Here is a 21,974-nt window from a genome sequence, read left to right as displayed (position 1 = left end):
TGGATCAATAGTTGTTGTTGTAGCACAAGTTAATCTTTCGAAGAAAAAGAAAAATTCAATGGCTTAAGGATGATCTTTATGTACATCATAGAGTGGGTCAAATACTTATAATAGAGCGGGACGTGAAAGGGTAGGTAGCTATCCCAACTTTCTGTAGCACAAGATCAGAATCCCAAGAGAAAATTGTCACAGAAATATATATGTAAGTGGTTACTCACTTTTCAATGTTTTTAGTAGTAGTTATAAAGTTTGATTAGTCATCTTGGAATGTGGCGCTCTCTTTTGGGCCTATTTACAAGAAAATTTTAGTCTAATTGATTATTTCAAGACATTGGCAATAAGAAAATGAATTTCTGCTGTTTGATTGTACCTAGGAAAATGTCGAAAAGAAAATGGGGTTAGATGGAAACATTTTCTCGCCTATGGGCATTGGGAAGTAGCTTTGAATTGAAAAATTATTTTACAGGGAAAAAGCGTTTATATTTAAAATGTTCGAATCGACTGGTTATAGATATGATGAGTCAGAATGATTTGGTGCATGAATTCAAGGTTTTATTGAAAGGGTAAAACAAAGTTTGATGATGGTTCATTGAATTGGATCCAAACATGATCCTTGTGTATCCCGAAGATAATGATCTATGGTATTGTGCCCTTTTGCCACTATATATAATTTTAGTACTTGGAAATAGACATTAAAAGATGGAAGATGAGTAATGCAATAATTTAACAGGAAAAATATTTGAGAATAAATTTTATTTAAAGATGGTTTAAAAGACAACATGCCAAGCCTTCACATTTCTATCCGTTTCTGTATGTTTACAATGAAAAAAACTACGACTAAAGATGGCCATCTCCTTCAATATCAATGAGTTCCAACTATTTTCAGTGTTCTACAATATATAGATGGTATAGGTGGAAACAAATAAAAGAAGACAATATATACACTAATAACCAACTGATTTGCAAGCAAAAGGGAATTTGTTGCCCATGTTGAGCTTATTTGCTACCCTTGGGAATTAAAAATGAAAAAATAGAAATCTAAAAAGCAGCCAACATTATCCAGCACAACTATGTTACCCAATTCATTGCTACTAATCCGAATCACGAACCAGTGCAAAGTGTATCAGTTCGTACTGAGTTTGTAAATCACACAAATCAAAACATTTGGTTTAACGAACCAAAGCATTAAATTTGACCCAAAGCATTAAATTCAACGAACCAAATAATTTGTTAATTTGGTTCTGCTAACCAAAATAGGCCAACCAAATTAGCTAACCGACCTAGGAAACCAAAGCGAACCAAGAAACGATTTACACCTAACCAGCCCTACGGACCGGGTTCATTCTAGAGGCAAACCTCAAACCCAAATTTGAATTGAGCGAACAGACAAACCAGGTAAAACAGGTAAAGAACCCTTTCGAAATAAAAATCAGTACCTTCTATACTTGAAATCCATATTTCCTGCATGAATAAAGATTGATTTATTTTTACTGCTTGTCATTTGCTGAAGATAATCAAGCTTTTGTTTAGAACCCACAATCAAAGCTGCGCAAATCACTTGATTTAATAACACATATTTTTAACTCTGTTTCAACCTCACAATGAATTCCCCCAACCAGTTCAGGTCTATCTCCTCCCCTCTCAGAGAACAATCCAGATCTTGTCTCAGAAATTATATGAATACATAATATGTTGTTTATACCTTAAATAATGGCTGTAATTCATCAATCTAAACAAAAATAAAAAAGGGACTAAAAACCCCTTGTGAAAGAATATAGATATCAGTAAATTCGTCAAAACTTGGAACAAACCCAAGGTTTTGTTATTTGATCCGATCAATTCCTCCGTCCCCCCCATGATCTATTGCCGCCATTGCTTCCCCTCCCACCATTTCTTCTGTCAGAAAAACCGCCTCCTCTGCCTCCCCCACCTCTTCCCCCTGAAAATCTACCGCCACCAAAACCACGACCACCACCACCACCAAATCTTCCCCCTCTTGACTCACGTTCTTGCAAGGGTGGCAATGATTTCACCACTTCAACGGTCACATTAGCCGCATTTTCCTGACCTATTGTGGGGACAAGAAAAAATTACATGGGAAAATTAAATGCATGGCAACAATGAAAGTAGTTTGTTTTAGTCATAGTTTTTACATTATGTCTAAAACTCAGTTCAGATCAAAACTGCTTCTCAACCATCTATACCTAATGTTTTTTTACGGGTTTATCATGTCATATCCAGTAAGATGGAACCAAGTCTTGGATTTATCTAATTGTCTAAATAAGAATGAAAACAGATATGATGGCAAAATAGCAATAGCAAACAGCCTACTTATAGTCCCCCATTTTTCCCCTTTATTTGGGGACTTCAACAGGCCTTACAAGCTCATAAAATGGCAATTCTTCACACATTTTAAACTCGGAGACCAGAGCCAGTGACCAAGAAAGACCCACATCAAATAGAGAAAGAACAGAATTCATTTGAACCTTAATCCACACTAGAGAAATTATAAGTGTGATTTACAAGCTTGGTATACAACCCTTGTAGGAAGAAATACCTGCAAGAAATGCGTCCAGATCTTCAGATGGCACATCAAACACAGCTCCCTTCCCATCAGCTGTAAGCGCAAGACCCTTCACTGACTCGACCTTCTCCTCAGGTAAGAATCTCCTCAAGACTGCATAAGCAAACCTAAAAATGATCGAATTCCAACAAAAATCAGTAAGGCCATCATAGAGATAAATCGTCTATATCATGACAAAAACTCAATTAGACAACACTTTCATTAGTTTTGTCCACATAAAGAAATACAATTGGTCAGAAAGATAGAATGATTCAATATGACTGATTTTCAATCCACAAAATCCTTTTAATGGATCTTCATGATTGGTTTGTTCAAATAAGAAAGAGTGCATGGTGGTAAATTCTAGTCCGCTCTGTTCATAAATTGTACCCACATATACATACATGCAAATATAATTTAAAAACTATGTTGGAATATCCTTGTTCTGTCTCACAGATGATCATTGCAACAAGTTCAAATCTATAATATCAAGAATGTACATAAGAATGAAAAGGGTCATCGTAATAGTTTCCAACACTCACGATGGTGTGTACATGGGTTTTCCAGCCTCGAGAAGTACAGTAACACAGTTCTCCATGGAAGTGAGAAGTGACCTACTCTTTATTTCAGAATAGCCCTGCATAACCCACAGTAAGTTCAGTAACCCAACGTCCCAACCGATAATGGGATTAATCAAATTTCAAACTTGCACACAACAAAGCATTAAAGGGACTTACAGCAGCCTTAGCAAGTGCCTTTGCAAGTAGTTCCACTGCAGAGAGACCAGAGGAACTCAAAAGCTCCTCTGCTGCTGACTTGAATGCAGGGATTACACTAAATTTTGAAATAATAATGCATTAGTACTTATCCAAAAATAAAAATAAATTAATGTATGGAGTAGCAATGCTGGAAGCATTCAAGTGTGCAACATCAGTAATACCTATCAGAGACTTTAGTAATTATTTCAGCTGCATCAATACCAGCAGCCTTGGCAACATCAGCGGGCTGAGGAGCAGATATGTGCTCAAATTTCACCCCCGACTCTCTTTCTATCCTAGAAAAGTTTGACCGCCTTGGATCATAAAGCATTACAGCAATCCCAGAATTCCCTGAAAAGGTTTATATCACATACATAGTCAGTGGTGGCTTGTCAATCTTTATCATAAAGATTAAATATCATGAAATACAAAATTTATGTACATACCAGCCCTCCCAGTTCGCCCAGAACGATGGATATAGGCTTCTACATCGCGTGGTGGCTCACACTGAAATACAATATATTCAACAGATCACATACCAGACAAAAGAACGTCCAAGAAAATATAGAAGGAAACAAAAAATATATAAAAACCTGAATGATCAACTGAACGTCGTTAATGTCCAAACCCCGGGCTGCCACATTTGTGGCCACCAATGTCATGAACTTTCCTGACCTGAACCCAGCAAGTGTAACCTGCAAGAAATCACAAATCAAGATTAAAAAAAAGAACAATGGAAAATAAAAGCATCCATTATCACCAAGGTCATCAAGATTGGATAGAGAGCCAAATACTGGGATACAGCCAGGGGCGGAGCCAGGATTTTGCCCACGTGGGGGCAACTAAGTGTGGAAATTTTGTGGCGGCAATAGTGGCGGATTGCTAATCTGCTGCTGAACTCTGTCGCAATAGCTCAAAATCCTTGGTAGAGTTTAAAAATTTTGCGCCCCTGGATACAGCTTGACATGTACTACTATCCAGAAAAGACCAAAGGCATTTTAAAGGATAGAAAACCATCCATATCACTAGTGAACTTACTTCACGTGTGGCCTGCTGTATATCGCCATGCAAAGCACGTGCATCAGGTAATAACCCAGCAAGCTCAGAAGCAGAATCTTTTGTCTCGGTGAAAATAATAGTTCGGCCACCACTGTATCAGAATCATCCAGGAAGAATCAACAGCATAAGTAGAGAAAGAATACGAAGGCTCATAATTAGGAAAGTCTTTAAAAACCAACCTGCTATAACAGCGAATAATATCCGGAATGAGTTGGGATCTGGCTGAGCTAGAGCAGGGAAGAACAATATGCCGAACATTAGCACTAGCCTTCATTTTCTCGTTACCAACAAGATCTGCCGTTATTTTGTTAGATTTAAGAAACCTAGAAGCAATCTGTAAACACATAAAAGAATCATCAAGAGACAAAGGTTACAACGGTGAGCTATTAAAGATGTTAAATAACAACAGATTATAACAACAGTTTTTATAATTTGGATAAGTGACTCACATTCTTCACCCAGATGGGTAAAGTGGCGCTGAAGAGGAGTGTCTGAACTTTGGTTACATCTTTAACCTTACCTGCGATATAAAATGCACAAATGGTTAATCCTTCTAAATCAAATGTCACCAACGGTAAAGTTATTTGCGGGGGACTAACATGTGAGGTATCAAAATCCTAACAGTAATGATCAACTACAAGGATCGATATGAAATTTCAATAGCTTGTTTTATTTCCACTAACCATGGAAGGTATCAGTTTGCTTAGTTGGTAAGGTCTGAGAGTGTTGATACCAAAACCTGGGTTCAGAACCCTCCTTCACTTATTAATTACTGACTATTAACCTACTTGCCTATCAAAAAAACAGTTTCCACACTAACCATGTATACGGTGACCAAACACTTCACTATATGCATGATGACGAACAGGTAAAATTTAAGAAGGAATAAATCAAGAAACTAAAGAACATTGCAAACGGACAACGCTTCCCATTTCAATTTGATTGGACTCCATTATGTAGGTAACCCCAATTATAATCCAAGAAATAAGAGAATACTTTGTATGACAATGCTTCCCCTTTCAAATCTATTGGACTCAATCATGTAGGTCAAGAATGACAATGAGAATCAATTCAAAAGCAAATATTATGTATTATGAACAATGTACCTAGAATAAGTTCAACATCTTCTACGAAACCCATCCTCAGCATTTCATCAGCCTCATCAAGGACGCGGAATTTTAATGAGCTGAAGTCAATATTTCCTCTCTCTATGTGATCCTACAACAGGAGGTGCATGAGTTTAGAATGGATGCGAAAAAGAACCCATTGTTACATGTAATCTTTCAAATGCGCTAGACCATTGAGGGATTGAAAGGCTACCTTTACTCTCCCAGGGGTTCCAACAACTATATCAACTCCCCTTTTCAGTGCCATCTCTTGCGATCGGTAAGGAGATCCTCCATATAAACAACATGAACTTAATCCCAATGAACCACCATAAACGTCAAAGTCTGCAGATACCTGAAATAAAAGAGAACCGACCACGAATAAGAACAAGACAATCGACTCACTGATTTACTAATTTCTGAAATAATTCCTTTCCATCATACCTGGTTGGCCAACTCCCTTGTTGGTAGAAGTACTAGTACACTTGGTGCCCTCCCATAACCTGTCCTCCTTGATTCCTTTGCTGAACCATTTGTCAAAGCCTCCAAGATCGGCAACACAAAGGCCAAGGTTTTTCCCTATAAAAATTCATTTAAAAAAATTCCCAACGAAGTAATCTGGTTAGTGCAAGACACAAGTTTTAGAAGGAAAATTAGGAAGATAACATGCATATTACAATTTCTGGACTAATCAAACAACAAATAATGGACCAACTGGACGTCATCAAGACCTCAAGAAAACAAAATATATCTTCAAATTGTTGAATCAAACTAGGACTATTGCATACATGCAAACTGATGAAGTACTAATCTCAAAAAACAAAAACAAAATACATGATGATCCATTAGGATGAAAGAAAATAATGCGAAGAAAAACAAGAGAAAAGGGGGGAAAACCCCACACACAAAAAAATATTTAATTGGTGCATGATTGAATTCAAAATCTAACATCCAAAAAACCAAAAGAAAATAGCATGTTGAGTAGAAGCAGTGTACTAGTGTTATAGGACAAGTTGCTTGGAGCATGTCATAATTGCCACCAGATCTTCAGAGCTTATACATACATGGTGAAGATCATTCATCTCAACAAAAAGGGTTCAAATTCTACATATATGTGCTCAGGACTTACGTGCTGAGAATCAGAACACGTGCTAACCACTTATTTATCTTCCATTTTTACTATTTGTGTTATGTAATGTTTGCCTATGTACAAAAGAAAGATCTACACAGCCATTCGGGATTAGCCAAACAAATTTTGTTTGTCCATTCCACTCTCTTCACGGCCAAGTAATCGGAAAAATGATCTAAGAGTCTCCATATAGGTGCATAGCAATTATGAACACAAATACACAATAACCATTCTTATTAATATTTGACTCCACTACTTTCAGTAAGTAATATTTTACTTTCTTCAGTAGTTAAGGAATATGTTGATGTGCTCCAAAAAAAAAAAATCTAGGAGTACCTAGAAATTATTGAGATTTTCTTTTAATAAATTTAGCATTTCTTATGATGGTGAGGACATTAAAAGTTTCCAAAAATAGTTTTATTAGTACAAATTAATTAATTTTCTTCGAGCTTAAACTACCTTATTATCTATCTGATCTATATAGTTTTATTAGTCCATAAATAGAGGTGGATAATGCAATGAGCTTTAGATTCATCATGAATAGAGTGATTTAATTTAGATAATCATCCCATTCAATTCTACTGTGCCGGTTAAGATTATCCATAATGTCTACCGAGACTCATTCACCGAATTGTATCTTCTTATGGGTTAGTGAATCTCCAATTCAATCTTTTCTTTCGTTTCCTACGTCAAGATATTAACATCAAAACAAGCAAAGCTCCTAGAAAAGAAAGAAAGAAAGAAAAATAGGTAGAAGCTAAGGTCGCACATCCAAAGAGTTATGCGCATTGCACACCCCAACAACTTCCCACGGCAAGCTTCAACCCAAAAAATTTGGTCATTAATAATATAAAATACAATTAACAGTATCATTTGAATGGGAAAATACAATATATGGAAGGGTAGTATAAGCATATCCTAGACAAGGATGTTGTCTACTAGAAAGAAACCACCCATCATTCCAGTGAAGATCATCTTATGCATTCTACTACACCGACAATGGAAGACTAAAGTGGGTTGTCGTCAAACAGAGTACAGATTTCATAACCAGGGCACTTAAAACCACAACAAATTGTATTTTCTATAGCTTAATCATAAAAACATAAACAGTTTCGCAGTTGACCATAGAAGAAGATAACATCGCTCGGACAATTGATCTTTGTAGTTTGTCAATAGAAGAAGTGCTCAAAATCAATAGCAATGCATACTGATTATACCCACAACCATGCGGTGAACACTTGCTTCCCCATTTGTTAAACTACAAAGATTGTAATTTGGACTAAAAATTGAAGAAAAAACTAAACCATCTGTTACTATTTAAATTGCGGAAGTTTTATCAAGATTCTTTTAATCAAACAATGGTTAGATTAACAACCATGTGATCAATCCTTGCTTTCCCATTTATTTAAATCACGTGGTTTTTAACTAAATTAAATAACTAAACTAACCCATGTATTTCTATAATAAATTTAAAAAAGGGGAAATATAACAAAATTGCGAGAATGGACGAATAGTTAGATTGAAATTAATATAAGAAACCCTAAAAGCAAACAAACACACACAGAGATGTTGAATTGTACCTGACCAGTGCGAGCTCGACCGACCAAATCAGAACCATCAAGAATGGTATCGAAAGTCATCGCTTGAATAGGAAACAAAGCCTCGATTCCCTTAGACTTCAACATATCCTTCAAAGGCTTAGAAATTCTAAAATTCGAAACCGCGTTAGGGTTTTTCTTTTCATCATCATCTGCACCAACCACTTCTCCCTCCTCATCACTCTCCATCACTTTAGGCTGCTTCTTCTGTTTCTTGTTAGAAATAATGGGTTCTCCCAATTCAGAACTGGTCTCACTCTTCTCCTCAGATTCTTCGTCAACTTCATCAACTTTTCTTTTCTTCTTCGATTTCTTCTTCTCTAACGAGCTCTGTTGTGAATCATCGCTGATTAATTCTTCTGAAACATTGGATTTCTTCTTGCTTTTCTTCTTTTCGATCGAAGGGTTGGTTTCTAGGGAGGTGTTCGTCTTCATCTTCTTCTCTTTCTTCTTATTTTCTTTGGGTTCTTCAGAGAAGAAAGTTTCGGAGAGAACAAGAGAAGGCATGGAGATCAAGAACGAAGATATAGAAATAGAGTTAAAGTTAGGGTTAGGGTTTAGGGTTTCTCCTGCTACACAATGGATGCGGCAGTGATTTGCAGTAGCAGGAGTGAAAGAGGAAGAGAAATATGTTAGGGTTAGGGTTTTATATTCGTGTTGGAGGGTTTTCGGTCGTTGGTTTGGATGGCTAAAAAGGTCATTTTCTTTTTATTGAGAATCAAGATCCAGAGAGGTGTTCCGTTCCGATAAAATAAGTACGATGTCTACGTGGCAAATTTTAGTTTTAGGGTCATATTAACGTGTGTCCGAAGATCACACGTAAAAGTGCAATAAATACACTTTGAAATTTGGATTTCGTGTCAAAAACACTCTTAAATTTTTTTTAACAAAATACCCTCAAATACTTATTCCCAAGGTGTATTTATTGCACTTTAACATGTGTTGTAAGGGCATACGTTAACAAAATCCTTAAGGTATATTTGATTGCATGGAAAGTGACTTTTTATGGAATTTAAAATTCATGAAAAAATAGTGATGGAAAATAAGTAGGGTTGAAAAATCAAATTCTATTGTTTGATTATACTTTGATAAAATCATGGAAAAATTGTATGAGGAAAAAGAAAAAGAAGAATGAGATAAGGAAGAGAAGAAAGAAGATGAGGAGGAAGAGGGAGGGGGAAGGATGTGGTGGTGGTGGTGGTGGAGATGACGACGGAGGTAAGTGAGGAAAAAGAGGGAAGAACATGGTGGTGGTAGCAATGGCGACAGTGACGGCATAGGTAAATGAGGAAGATGAGGGGAGAATATGGTGGTGGTGGCGACGGAGGTGAAAGATGGAGAGAGAAAAGGTGGTCGGAGATGGTGATGACGGCAACAGCAATAGTAAAGACGACGACGGTGATGATAACAATGACGAGGTTAGTGTGATGGTGGTGGTGGTGGTAGGGAAGAAGATATGAGTGGAGAAGAATTGGGGATGAAAATTTTGGGTGGATTTCACTTTCCCACGTTGCATAATAATTACCATCGAGCACACTTCTTCATGCATACATGCACACATACATCATCTCATATTATTTTGCATGCCTAAACTTTGTCCCTAATCCAAATTCATTTTCTATTATCCATATTTTAATCTAATACCAAGTCCATATCCAAGCCTAGTCCAAATACCCAAATCAAAACTATCATAAGCCCATAATCCAAGCTCAAACATAAAATCTACTACTAAACCCATATCAAGCCCATTTTAAGTCTATGGTCTTACATTTCTCCCAAGAAAGGACACATGTTGGTCTCTTATAAGTTTCAACATCCAATAATGATCCTCGTTGGTGGACCAATACTCCAACTTAATTATAGAGTCAACTCTTTTGAAAAAACCCAAGAATGTCCTCATCAAAAGGTGATGTCAAACCAAAAAGGTACCTTGATATTTGGTAATAATATCTAAAATTTAGAGAACTTCCAATCCTACCCCTCAAAGGTAGGAATCTTCAAGTACATGCATGGAACTCTCCTATTAATTTATTTTAAATATATATATTCACCCTTACTTTATGAATTATTTACAAATGAATCAAGATTAACTTTTTACTTATCACTCCACTTTTACACATGTCACTCCCCTACTCACCCACCCAAAAATATTTTTGTTCTTTCACTTATATTTATCAAAAAACTAAAGACCAAAAATATTTTATGGTTTCTTCTCACAAATTTCACCTTTACCTTTATAAAAATAAAAAAAAATCCTAAAACAAATAACTTAAATCTCATGTCATTTCTCTTTGTTTTAAAGGTTGAACCACTTTACCCCTAAAAATTCTTCAAAAACTCTATAAATAACATAATTTCCTATGAGAAATTCATGTTCTCAAATCCTCAACTCTATACCTAAAACTCTATTAAAATCCTTACTCTACCTCTTTAACCCTCTTTCAACTCAACCTCCAACTCAAGAACTTCTATCAATCTCTCAACTACCAACTAATAACCCTCACATTCTTTAACCTTCTACCCTCAACTAACACTCTCAACCTTCAAGTTACTTGTTTCAAGACTCAATATCATTCAATAACATCAAGGGACATCCTCTCCCATCTAGTTATGTTTTTGTTATAGAAAGTCTTTAGGATGTAATGTACATCCTCTCCCACCTTCATTTATTTTTTATTTTTAAGTTTTTCAAACTATTAGTCACGTTTCAAAGGTAACCAACCAACTTTGGTAGAGAAAATGAGGTACCTAACACCTTTCTCATCCTCTAATCGGACTTCCCTATTTAGATATTAGGTAGGTCGTGCCCTTATCCATATATGAGAGTCATTACAATGATAAATCAATTTCAAAATCACTTTGGGTGCCCATTCACACCTATTTCTAAAAAAGAATAGTGGTGACTTCAAATAATGTAGCATTGAGATTCTATGATGAACATCTCACGTCTACACCCTCCAATTTATCAAATACTTTTTATTTCATCTTAAAAAGTGTCGAGACGATTTCAGTGAGCTCAATATCTAAATTATGATTCGACATTATTTTTCACCACTGAATTTTAATTTCAAATCTATCCATTTTTTACATCTTGGATCTAGATCATATATATATATTTGAATTTGAGTTTTTCCATGTTAATCCATATGGCCCAACCACTGTGAGTAAGATTTGAAATCTTTTCAAGTAAGAAAGTGGAGACGCTATTGACACCCCAACTTTTATTTATCACACCCAATTAAAGATTGGATTCAAGTTATTAATCAACATTAAAAAGCAGAAATCTAACAAGAGAGAGAGATAACAACTATTATTACCCCAACTTTTACTTGTTTAAATTACAAATCTATATTAAGAGCACGATCTATCGCTTCCTATTTGCTCCCCATCTATACTCTCACACTTAGATTGGATGCATGAATCTCATCATCTTTCGACATGTTCTCCTTAATTGAACTCAATCTTTTAATCAATTGAAGAGAGCATTCTTGTCATTCTAGGATAGTGAGGTCCTTATCACCTTAAGAGGTATAAAGGAAGAAGGCCACTTAAAAATGAGAATTTCATAAAGTAAGAAAAAAATTATATTGATAAAATTATTATTTATAAATTTAATGAATAATTAAATATTGGATCCCGAGGTCTCTTATCACCTTATTTATGGTCAGAGATGTAGTGGAAGAGGGACACTTGAAGTGGATAAGTAAAAAAAAAAAAAAAAAACTATTAGTAAAATCAAATTTTGATTTAAAAATTAATTAAAATAATTTTCTAAAAAATAGAAGAAAACTAATTTTCTTTTTTAAATAAGCAGAGGACCTGATAAAAAAAATATTTATTTAATTAATGTTTGACAAAAACAAAGAATGGTTTAACAATTCTGAGTTCTTTTTTACTAATATTTTAAAAATTATTACTCTTGAAGTAGATAAGTAAAAGAAAAAAGAAAAATCTATTAGTAAAATTAATTTTTGATATAATTTTCTTTAAAAAAAAAAAGAAATTAATTTTCTTTTTAAAGAGGTATAGGATTTAATAAAAAAAAGTATTTATTTATATTTTTTTTTACGGATACAAATAATAGTTTAACATGTATGAGTTATTTTTTTATTTATATTTTAAAATTTAATTTTTTATCAGAAAACATAAGAAAAATATTTTGCTTTTTAAGGAGGTAGAGGATTTTTGGACATCAAATCCAAGTTGATCTTGTTTTAGATGTGATTCAAGTGGTATTGGATCAGTTTTAGATCCTAAGATTGAGATCCACATGACAAGAACTGCGTTGGCTTAATGACAAACTGAGCCTTAATAAGATTTTTAGGAAAGGTAGGTCAAGTGTTCGAAACCCAACGAAGCTATGAATTTCTTGGGGCCACCCTCTAGGGTCCGGTTGACAATTGACTCAACCAATTGCACTTACGACATTTCGAGGGAACGGTCCATGTGACCATGGGATTAGTCTCACCAAAGGGTGGGGCAACCCACCATAAGAAGAAGGAAAAAATCAGCATGGCAAGGACCTATTCCAATTCCTATTGGATCAGTTATGGATCGGATCCAATCTTTGTCGGATATCCCATTCAACCTGATCCGATCCATTAACAGCTATATAAATCACTGTGGTGCGATGGAAACACGTTACATCATAAACCACGTGCTTAGAACCAATGTTGTTTGAGGTTTGCTCTACGCGTGTTGAACATTTCACGTGTACTACGTTTGCAGCTATAATTTCCACCGCTAATAGTAATTATTTATTTATGTTTAAAAATAAAAAGATTTTAATATTAAATGGTTGAAACTCCAAAGTCATAAGCATTAGTGGTTGATCATACTTTTAAAAGTTGACTAAAGAAAAGTCAAATACACATGGTATGGGGGTGAAAATCAAAGATCAAAAGATTGAGGACATTTAGAGTTTAGGCTGTTAATATTGTTTTTCAAATGCCTATATTTAAAATAATTTGCAGGTTGTGAGTTTGATACTTAGCATGAATAATATTTCTTCTGGACGATCCACGAGGACGCACCCTTACTTACCTGGTGCATGTGATGTGTGGGCATTGAACATGCCCAGGGGAGGGACCCATAGGCTCTCCTAGTTGAACGTAAGTTCAGACACCTTCGTCATAAATAAATAAATAAATAATACTTCTACAATCAAACCAATGGTAAATTTGTCAATGTTGAATAATCGATTTCTCTTGTTTTCAAACTCTTTTATGACACATCTCTTGACCATAATCTTCTTTGAGAGATTGATAATAAATGATCTAAATACCTTTATCTTCAACCTCTACCATAAAAAATACCTCGATTTTTATTCCCTAAGACAATTGTTTTCAGCCATTAGGGTATAAATTTTTTTTTCTTACATTCGTTTTCAACCTTAACATTCCATTTCCTTTAACCTTCAAACCTAAAGGAGGAGATAGGATCTTGGTAAAAGCAAAAAAAATCAAAGAATAATAATAATGGAAATTTGGAATATATAAAAAAATCGAAGTTTTTATATAAAAGGTTCAAGTGATGGGAAATTACGTTGGAAAGATTAAATTGGGTTTTTTTTTATGGTCTCTCGCATAAGACTAAGGTTAAGGAGATTTGAAAACAAGTGTGTACATGTCTAAATCAACCTTTCAATTACTACCACTAAGTAGATGCATTTGAGATGCTCGTGTAGCTTAAGTAACGGTTAGTCTTGTGGTTATTTATCTCTTAGTTAAACGTATCGTGCTCAATGGGGTTTCTAGATCGTAGGGGCAACACAGCTAGAGTTGGAAATGGTGTTCGATGATTATGTCTGAATTATTTTAATTTATTATTAATGAAATTAGTCTTACATTTTTTTCAAATGCATTCATTTTTAATTTTATCTTTGTATTATTCACCTTGCAATACATTGTCAATCCCAAATTCTAATAAAGTGGAGGATCACATCTTCATTCCCTCACACAAATCCATATTTAAAATATTTTAAGTAATAATAATTATGGGGAATATTTTTTACAAGACACTAGGAAAGGATACGCACATTTGGAAATTTGAGTTAATCTCGTAGTTACGAGTCAACCCGTCCAAGTGAATGGAAAAACTTGGGTGATTCAGATCCTAGGTGGGTGTGGGTATGAGTCGATGCTTGTGTATATCTAGTTCACTTACGTTGACCTCATGAGGTCAGAATTGATCACATAAAAAAGGTACGTGGCAGAGTTGCTTGTTCAACCCAAATCTCTAAAAATCAAGAATGAGACGAGGTCAAACTTAGAGAATTTGTCAAATTTGAACAAACTCTTAATAAGGGAAAATCCTTAAAAAGGATGGACGAATTAGGAAGAGATTTGTTAATAAGATCTTAAGATTTTATCTCTATAAATATATATATGCAAGAACATCAAAAACATGTTTTTTCCACCCTCTACAATATTACTAAGCTACTTTTTATATTTAACCTAACTTGAACGTCGAAAAAGTTGTGTTGCATATACACTTAAGAGTACAAAAACTAAAATAACAAGCCATTAACACATATATCAAGATAATAGAAGTTTTTTTACTTCTATAATAATAATAATAATAGTATAACGTAATTTTTTTTTAGAGTCATGCTGGGGTGACACAAACGGAGACACAAAGGTGACAAAATGATGTGGAGTCGCGCATATTACCGTAGATGTTTTTCCATGAGATATGAGTAAAAAATATTTACGGTTATGTGCGCTCCACCACATCATTTTTGTTATCTTTGTGTCTCCGTTTGTGTCATTCCAACATTTTTTTTTTTTTTAAATATCAAATCAATTGCATTCAAGATCTTCGATTTCTATTCAATGAAGAAATTGGATCACTTCTAATGAATTTGTGAGTTTTTCTTGATTATATGATACATTCGAGAAGCGAAGGACCTCTAAGAAATCAAAATGATTGATGTTATACAAGTTGGACATTTGTTACATAGTGGAATGCAATTTATTCCTCTTTCCCATTTAAAAAGTACGTTTGGGATTCTTTTATATGGTAAGTGGAAACCTATTAGATTCTTTTGGTCAAATTTGAAGACTGTTGCCTTTACTTTGGGTCTTGTTAGCAAACCTTTATGTTGTCGTCATTCTTATAAAAGACGAGACTCATTCAATAATTTAAGTCCCCTTCTCTTTCTTGTCGGTATCCCAAGTTTTCAAAGTGGCCCCCTTATTAATGTATGTATCCTAGTCCCCCCTTTTAGCAAAAGAAACAATCTCAATGGATGGATCGGATCAGACCCAAAATTCGATCGTTTCCATCCGAATGAATGTAATTTGATAGACTATTGGATCGGTTTTAGATCAATCAAGTCCCAAATTGATAGGCCTTAATTCGATAAAATGTGAAAAATTATGCGAAGTATCTTATATGGGGAATGCTAAAATCCAAAATCTTATGGGGAAGTTAACATTGTACAATATTTTTTTGTCCAATAATATCATTAATCATTTTATTTTTTAATGAAAAAATAGGGTTATATTGGTCTTTTTTACAATAAATGCTTTGATTGCATTAATTGCAATAAGACATCTAATTTTAAAAATTAAATGTCCGTAGAATGTATTACATGAGAGACAAATATTTATTAAGTAAATCAACTAATATACCAATATCTTTTTCACTAAAAGACAAAATGAATAAGGATATTCTTGAAAAAAAAAATATTGAAAAATACCAACAAAAAATATATATATTAGAGAATGCCAACGTCCTCGTACTGTCTTGGACCTCAGCATTTCCCTTATATATAATGCTCAAATATGAAAAAGATTTATGTTTTGTATATAAAATCTTATTTGATCTGATTCGAATCTGATCCAAGCGTTATTAGATCCTACTAGAGGGATATAATAAAAATCTAATTTGATAAAAGCCCGTATTAATTCTTATCAGATTGGATCCATATTTAATTTGATCCTTATAGATTTTGGCCTAAAGCAACTTCATCTTATATGGATCGGTCCATTGCCAGTTTTAGGTGTTTATATTTAATAATTTGTGAGAAATAATTGATAATTATTTATTTTAAAATTTTTAATATATTTTTATTAGACTCGTTTGAATGTGAGTCTTCCATAACATATTCACATGATTTGAAATATACATTGCCTCACATGTTACACCATTGAGTGATTGTTTGCTCACAACCCAACATCGTTTGACATGTGGTGCTGATGACGTAAGTAATAAGAAAGAAATTTCCTCTCTCTTACCTGCACATCTACTCCCCATAAATCGTAATTTTTAGATTTCAAATCTTAAAAAGCATTGTGGGATCCGCATGGATTATCATATTGGAAATTGAACACCACACCCTTCTAGATTTCATGAAAAAACTCATAGTAAAAAAAATAAATAAAAAATCAAGTTTTTCGAACTTGATCAATGGTGTTGAAAAAGGACGGTTATTGAGCATGAGCATCCAAATATAAATTTAAAATTCAACAGTGAAAAAAGTAAATAAATAAATAATATATATTTTTAACTTCAAAGAATTTAATGCTCTACAAGATTGGTACACAAGGTGATCAAATAATGAAATTTCGTTTTTTCACTATGGGCAAAAGAGAAAAAGTTCTTCTCTTATTTCTTACATCATTAGCACACATGTCAAAATGGTGTTAGGTTGTGAGCAAACAATTACTCGTACACCATTCGGGGCCCATCCACCTACAAGTGGAATTAAATGTTTTTTATAAACTTGTTGAGATGGTAAAGATATTGGAATCTATTGCAAAGGATTATGACATCTAAAATTACTGATTAATAATATCTACAAATACTCGTTAACATGTCCAATCATTATATAACTATGTAAAATAGACATACAACTTGAGCGGGTTTAGGGAATTAATTAAGTTTTTAATGTCTCCTATATCTAATCACATTATCTAAGATGGAAAGCTTCAAGGGATTACGTTTCCATTTGCGATTAAGTTAAACTCTTCTTTATAAGCAAAGAAAATAAGTTCAAAAAAAGAGTTGTTAATGCTTCCAATATCTAATCACATTATCTAAGATGGAAAGCTTCAAGGGATTATGTTTCCATCTGCGATTAAGTTCGACTCATCTTTATAGGCAAAGAAAAAAAAAGAGAAGTCAAAAATACCTTTGGATCCATTTTTTTTATGTATATACAAGCAATATAGTCTGATAAGTAGTTAATGTCTGTAGGTCATAAGTTCAATACCCAATATGAGCATTAATTCCTTAGGGCCACCTGCGATGGCGCACTCTCACTTACCTATTGCGTGTGAGGTGTGGGAGTTGCATGTGCCTTGAGACTAATCCTTAGACAAGACCATGGTTTATGGACTGGTTAAAACTGAGATATAGGTCCAGTTCACTATTTAAAAGGTACTAAAGATGAATCAATTATTACCTAATTTAATGAGCGTATACCCCTTAAATTTTCCATACCTATACTTATTTACAATCACACTCCCAAAGTGTGAAATTTCCATAAAAGTCTCCCCCCCCCCCCAATTTCCACTTAAGTTCGCTTAAAACAAGGGGAAAATTACTTAAGGGACCTGGCGGAGGGATTTATTTTTAAATAGTCCCTAATTTTTGCGCGATAGCTTGATGTGACATTTAGTAAACTTTTTATTTCTTAATGGTGTGTCATTATTGGCGAACTTATCGTTTTTTTATTTATTGTTGAATTCAGACACTTTTTTATTTAGTGTCGAGTTCATAGTTTTTACTATCTAACTCACCACTATTTATTGTCAAGTTCACCACTTTTTATTTACTATCGAATTCAAAAATGGTAAAATCCACCCATTTTCAATTTTCGAGTTTTTTCGACTAAACTACATTGAAAGATCTACTAAAATTTTGAGATAATGATTTGTTTAGATGATTTCAACCCTCAATAACCATTCTTTGTCGATTTTCATTTAAAAACTAATAGAAAAAAGTGACAAAACCCTAATTTTTTACATACATCTTTAAAATATTTGAAAAAACCGTTGAAAATGACTTCTTCTTCATTTTTAAATCCTTTATGATTGAATGGAGTCTCCAAATTCAAGGGAAATGCCAAAAATCCATTTTTTTAATATGAAAATGAAGAATTCAAACGGTTAGGACGTTCAATCGTGAAAAATGTGGCAGATGAGGTCCAAGGAATGTTAAAAAAGAAAAATTTACTAAAGGGACAATTAAGAGACCACCCAAAACTTAGGGACTATTTAGAAAAAATTCCCTTCGCCTAATTTTTCCTAAAACAAAACAACGATAATGTCTCTCATATATAATCATATGTTTTAAGATGGAAAGCTTACCATGGATTACAAATCCATCCAGAATGAGATTCGAGTCCATTAGAGTAGATTTGACCCTTTTTTTTTTCTAAAGCAAAGGATAAGGGAAACTAAAAACGCCTCTAGATCCATCACACCTCAATACATGAGGTGTCTGAGAGATCAAGAAACGTAACAAAAGAAAATTCGAAATCATTCAAATAACATTTTACTCTTAAAATAAAAAAGTAGACTACAAATGTCAATAAGGCATCTCATAACCTAAAAGGAAATGGTAAACCTAGAAATACTAGCCATTCGTCATACTTATATTAATTTGATGAAATAAATGAGTTGTAAACAAACTAATGATAATTTAACTACTATCAATTACCCAATTTAATTAGCTTTATTCCCATGAAACACAAATAATAACATCCCATAAATAATTAAAAATATGCCTTATCACTCTTTTATAAATAAACTAAGGGTATGTTTGATTGCACATGGAAAATAAGGTGGAAAATCAATTTCCATGGAAAATGACATTTTTCAAGTGTTTGATTACACATGGAAATGGAATTCATTTTCTACCCCATTCAAAAAGTCCACTAAATCATGGATTTCACTTTCCCACCCATATGGGTGGGAAAATGAAATCCACCCATGTTTTCCATCATCAATTATTCCCTACCACCACCACTACCACCACCACCACCACCACCATCATTACACTAACCTTGCTGTCGTCGTCATCGTCGTCGTCACCATTGTTGTCGCCGTCGGCTCCGTCTCCGACCACCTTCTCTCTCTCTCTTCTTATTTTTCTTCTTCTCCATCCCTCACCTCCTCCGCCACCACCACCACCAAGTTCTCCCCCCATTTTCCTCACTTACCTTCATCGTCACCGCCACCACCGTCGTCGCCGCCACCGCCTCCACCATCGTCGTCGTAGCAGCCACCGCCGCCACCGTCGCCCTCGTCGTCGCCACATCCTCCTTCTCCTCTTCTTATTTTTTCCATGATTTTATCCAAGTGAAATCAAACAATGGAATTTGATTTTCCAACCCTACCTATTTTCCACAACTAATTTTTCATGGAAAGTGACTTTCCATGCAATCAAAGTGCAATAAATACACTTTTTATTACCCTCAGATTCCAATTTTCAAAGAGTTGTGCTGGAGTGACCTCACCATAAGACACCTTGACTGGGTGGCGTGCAACTACGGGCATGCGCGTCACCTCGTAAAGATTTCCTCGTGGACAGGTCACTCCATATTAATCATTTCGAAATTGTATTTATTGCACATTAAATTTTATATTTAAAATCCATAAACTAAAATATGAATTAACTACTACCAATCACACAATTTAGTGAGCTTCAATACCAATAAACACAAACAAGTAGATTCCATAAATAATCATAAATATCCCATACTGTATTTATTTACAATCTCACCTCAAAATAAAAAATTTCATAAAAGAATATCTCATCGCCACCCCCCCCCCCTTCACCTCTTCTAACTAAAATGACACAAATAAAATACATACTGTAATAACTAATTTAACTGCCTCTCTCTCTAAGTAGCCTTCTCTCTTATTTCATTTTTATTTCAATTTTTTCTATTATTTCCACTTGTATCCAATTTCTTCTTGTTCTCTAAACCTTTTCAACACCCCTTCAATGGCTACATCAAAAGCATCTCTTATACTCTTCAACCCCTCTTTAGGTTCCGCATACACAAACTTCGGTATATATTCGATAACCTTCTCTCTCATCTTTCTCACTTCTTCTTTACTAATCCTCTCAAGTACTCCTCTTATAGACGTACCATTGATCACATCCTTACGGTCTATAAAAACTGAATAACTCTCCGGTTCACCCGGCAAGAACCACTCATACTGATAATAAGCGGTTCGATGCCAAAAGAAAATCGGAACCGAACCGGCAACCATACAATCAAATATTGAACGTCTCGTAAAACTATCCCCTCTCGGTTGTAAACAAAACTCCGAGTCCAAAAACGTTTCGAGAATCGCTGAGCTACCATTAGAACACCGAGTTACACCACAATCAACGACACGACACGAGTCAGACTCGTTGTAGCAGTGTCTCAATAGTGTTCCTCTGAAATCGTTCTTGATAGCTCCACGTGTCGCTCCGGCGAATGAAAAGAGAGTTGTTCGCTTACGTGTACGGACGAATTGTTGCCAGTCTCGTACATCTTGATCAGTTCTGGGGTGGAATCCAGTAGGATACGGTACACCAACATCAAAGTAGTCCCAAGGGTTTCGTTCGATCAAGAGACGTGTAACGTTCCTCAAAGCAGACATGTAGATGAAGCTTGATCCCCAATCTTGATCTTTCGACCGTCGAAAATCCCACGTGATTCGACCTAACATGATGAAGTGATCCCAACCGTTGGATCTTTTCCAGTATGGTTGATCTTGGATCCACTTCAGAAGTAACTCGCAGTGATAATCTCGATCTCGAGGACTGTAATTCTTCCAGAGATACTTACCTACTGCGAGTCCAGCGTAGAATGGAACGTAGAAACCCGTAGCGGATTCAGGATCTAGGGTTCGACATTTGTGCCCTAGAATTCGATTATGGAAGATTAACTCCGACGCAAACTGATCCGTCCAGTACCACGCGTGTGTCAGATTTTCCGGTACAACACCAGAAATTTCAGTCGCTTTCCGGCCGAATCCATCGTTGGAGAGTGCTTCGCATCGAGAGTTCCATGGATTCAAACCTTCACAATTTTCGGAGAGATCTTTGTTGAACATTGGGGGAAGATCATAGACGTAAAATTTACCGTACTTGCAGAGAGAAACTTCGTTGTTGGTGGCAATTGAGAGGTTGTTTGGAGAGGGAAAATGGTGGCGGCGGAGAGAGGAAACAGGGAGAGATCGAGCCATGAAGATGAGAAAAATCTGTAGTATAATAATGCTGATGAGTAGCCATGTTCGAGGATGAGTAGAGATGAAGATTTGGATCGAGTAGAGAGGGTTTTTACGGTCAGAGAAATCTAGGGTTTTGGGTTTCTTAAGAAATTGATTTTCTGGAGACGGCGTATCGGATAAAGGAAGCATTACAGGCTTTTTCAGGTGATTTACCACGTATTCCGGCGGATTTTAACCGGGAAAAATGGTGTTTTTTTGTGAAATTTGTTGCTGAGAGAGCTTTTAGCAGGAATGAGTGGACGATAGAGATAAGCGTATAAAGCCGTTTATTTCGACTCGAATTTCTAAATTGTTGATTTAGTTATAAATGTGATTGACACGTGTCCAGCTGTGTGACCGAATACGTGGACCACCGACGGTGTGAAATAATAGTTTTTTGAAGGATGCGTGGCCGTTTGTATATGAAAGTTGGGGTACGACTTCTACGAAAATACGTGTTTGTAAAAGACCATTGTGGGTCCCACAGAGACTACATGTCGTAGGTTTGATGGCTTTGATGTTAAACGACGTTTTAGGTTAT

At 35.0% G+C, this 21,974-nt stretch overlaps 2 protein-coding genes across 2 annotated transcripts; both read right to left on the bottom strand.

The window, feature by feature from the left end:
- Nucleotides 1-1,546: 1,546 nt before the first annotated feature.
- On the bottom strand, nucleotides 1,547-8,843 carry PRH75 (DEAD box RNA helicase (PRH75)). The gene is made up of 14 exons (XM_086457093.1): nucleotides 8,196-8,843; nucleotides 5,931-6,065; nucleotides 5,701-5,841; nucleotides 5,487-5,598; nucleotides 4,830-4,900; nucleotides 4,560-4,714; nucleotides 4,360-4,471; nucleotides 3,915-4,016; nucleotides 3,768-3,828; nucleotides 3,504-3,672; nucleotides 3,301-3,397; nucleotides 3,106-3,200; nucleotides 2,558-2,691; nucleotides 1,547-2,068 (listed from the first exon to the last, which is right to left on the bottom strand). The coding sequence occupies exons 1-14, from the start codon at nucleotides 8,718-8,720 to the stop codon at nucleotides 1,836-1,838; spliced, it is 2,142 nt and encodes a 713-aa protein (XP_086313219.1). The 5' UTR covers nucleotides 8,721-8,843; the 3' UTR covers nucleotides 1,547-1,835.
- Nucleotides 8,844-19,880: 11,037 nt separating this feature from the next.
- On the bottom strand, nucleotides 19,881-21,742 carry GT18 (glycosyltransferase 18). Its single transcript, XM_086456582.1, has one exon. It carries the CDS (start codon nucleotides 21,581-21,583, stop codon nucleotides 20,114-20,116), a length of 1,470 nt encoding a protein of 489 aa, XP_086312708.1. The 5' UTR covers nucleotides 21,584-21,742; the 3' UTR covers nucleotides 19,881-20,113.
- Nucleotides 21,743-21,974: the final 232 nt, after the last annotated feature.

Source organism: Akebia trifoliata, chromosome 10, assembly GCF_017979445.1.
Source record: "Akebia trifoliata isolate Shusen 1 chromosome 10, ASM1797944v1, whole genome shotgun sequence".
NCBI lineage: Eukaryota > Viridiplantae > Streptophyta > Magnoliopsida > Ranunculales > Lardizabalaceae > Akebia > Akebia trifoliata.
Note: the sequence above shows the minus strand (reverse complement) of the source record. Positions and strands in the feature narration are given on the sequence as shown.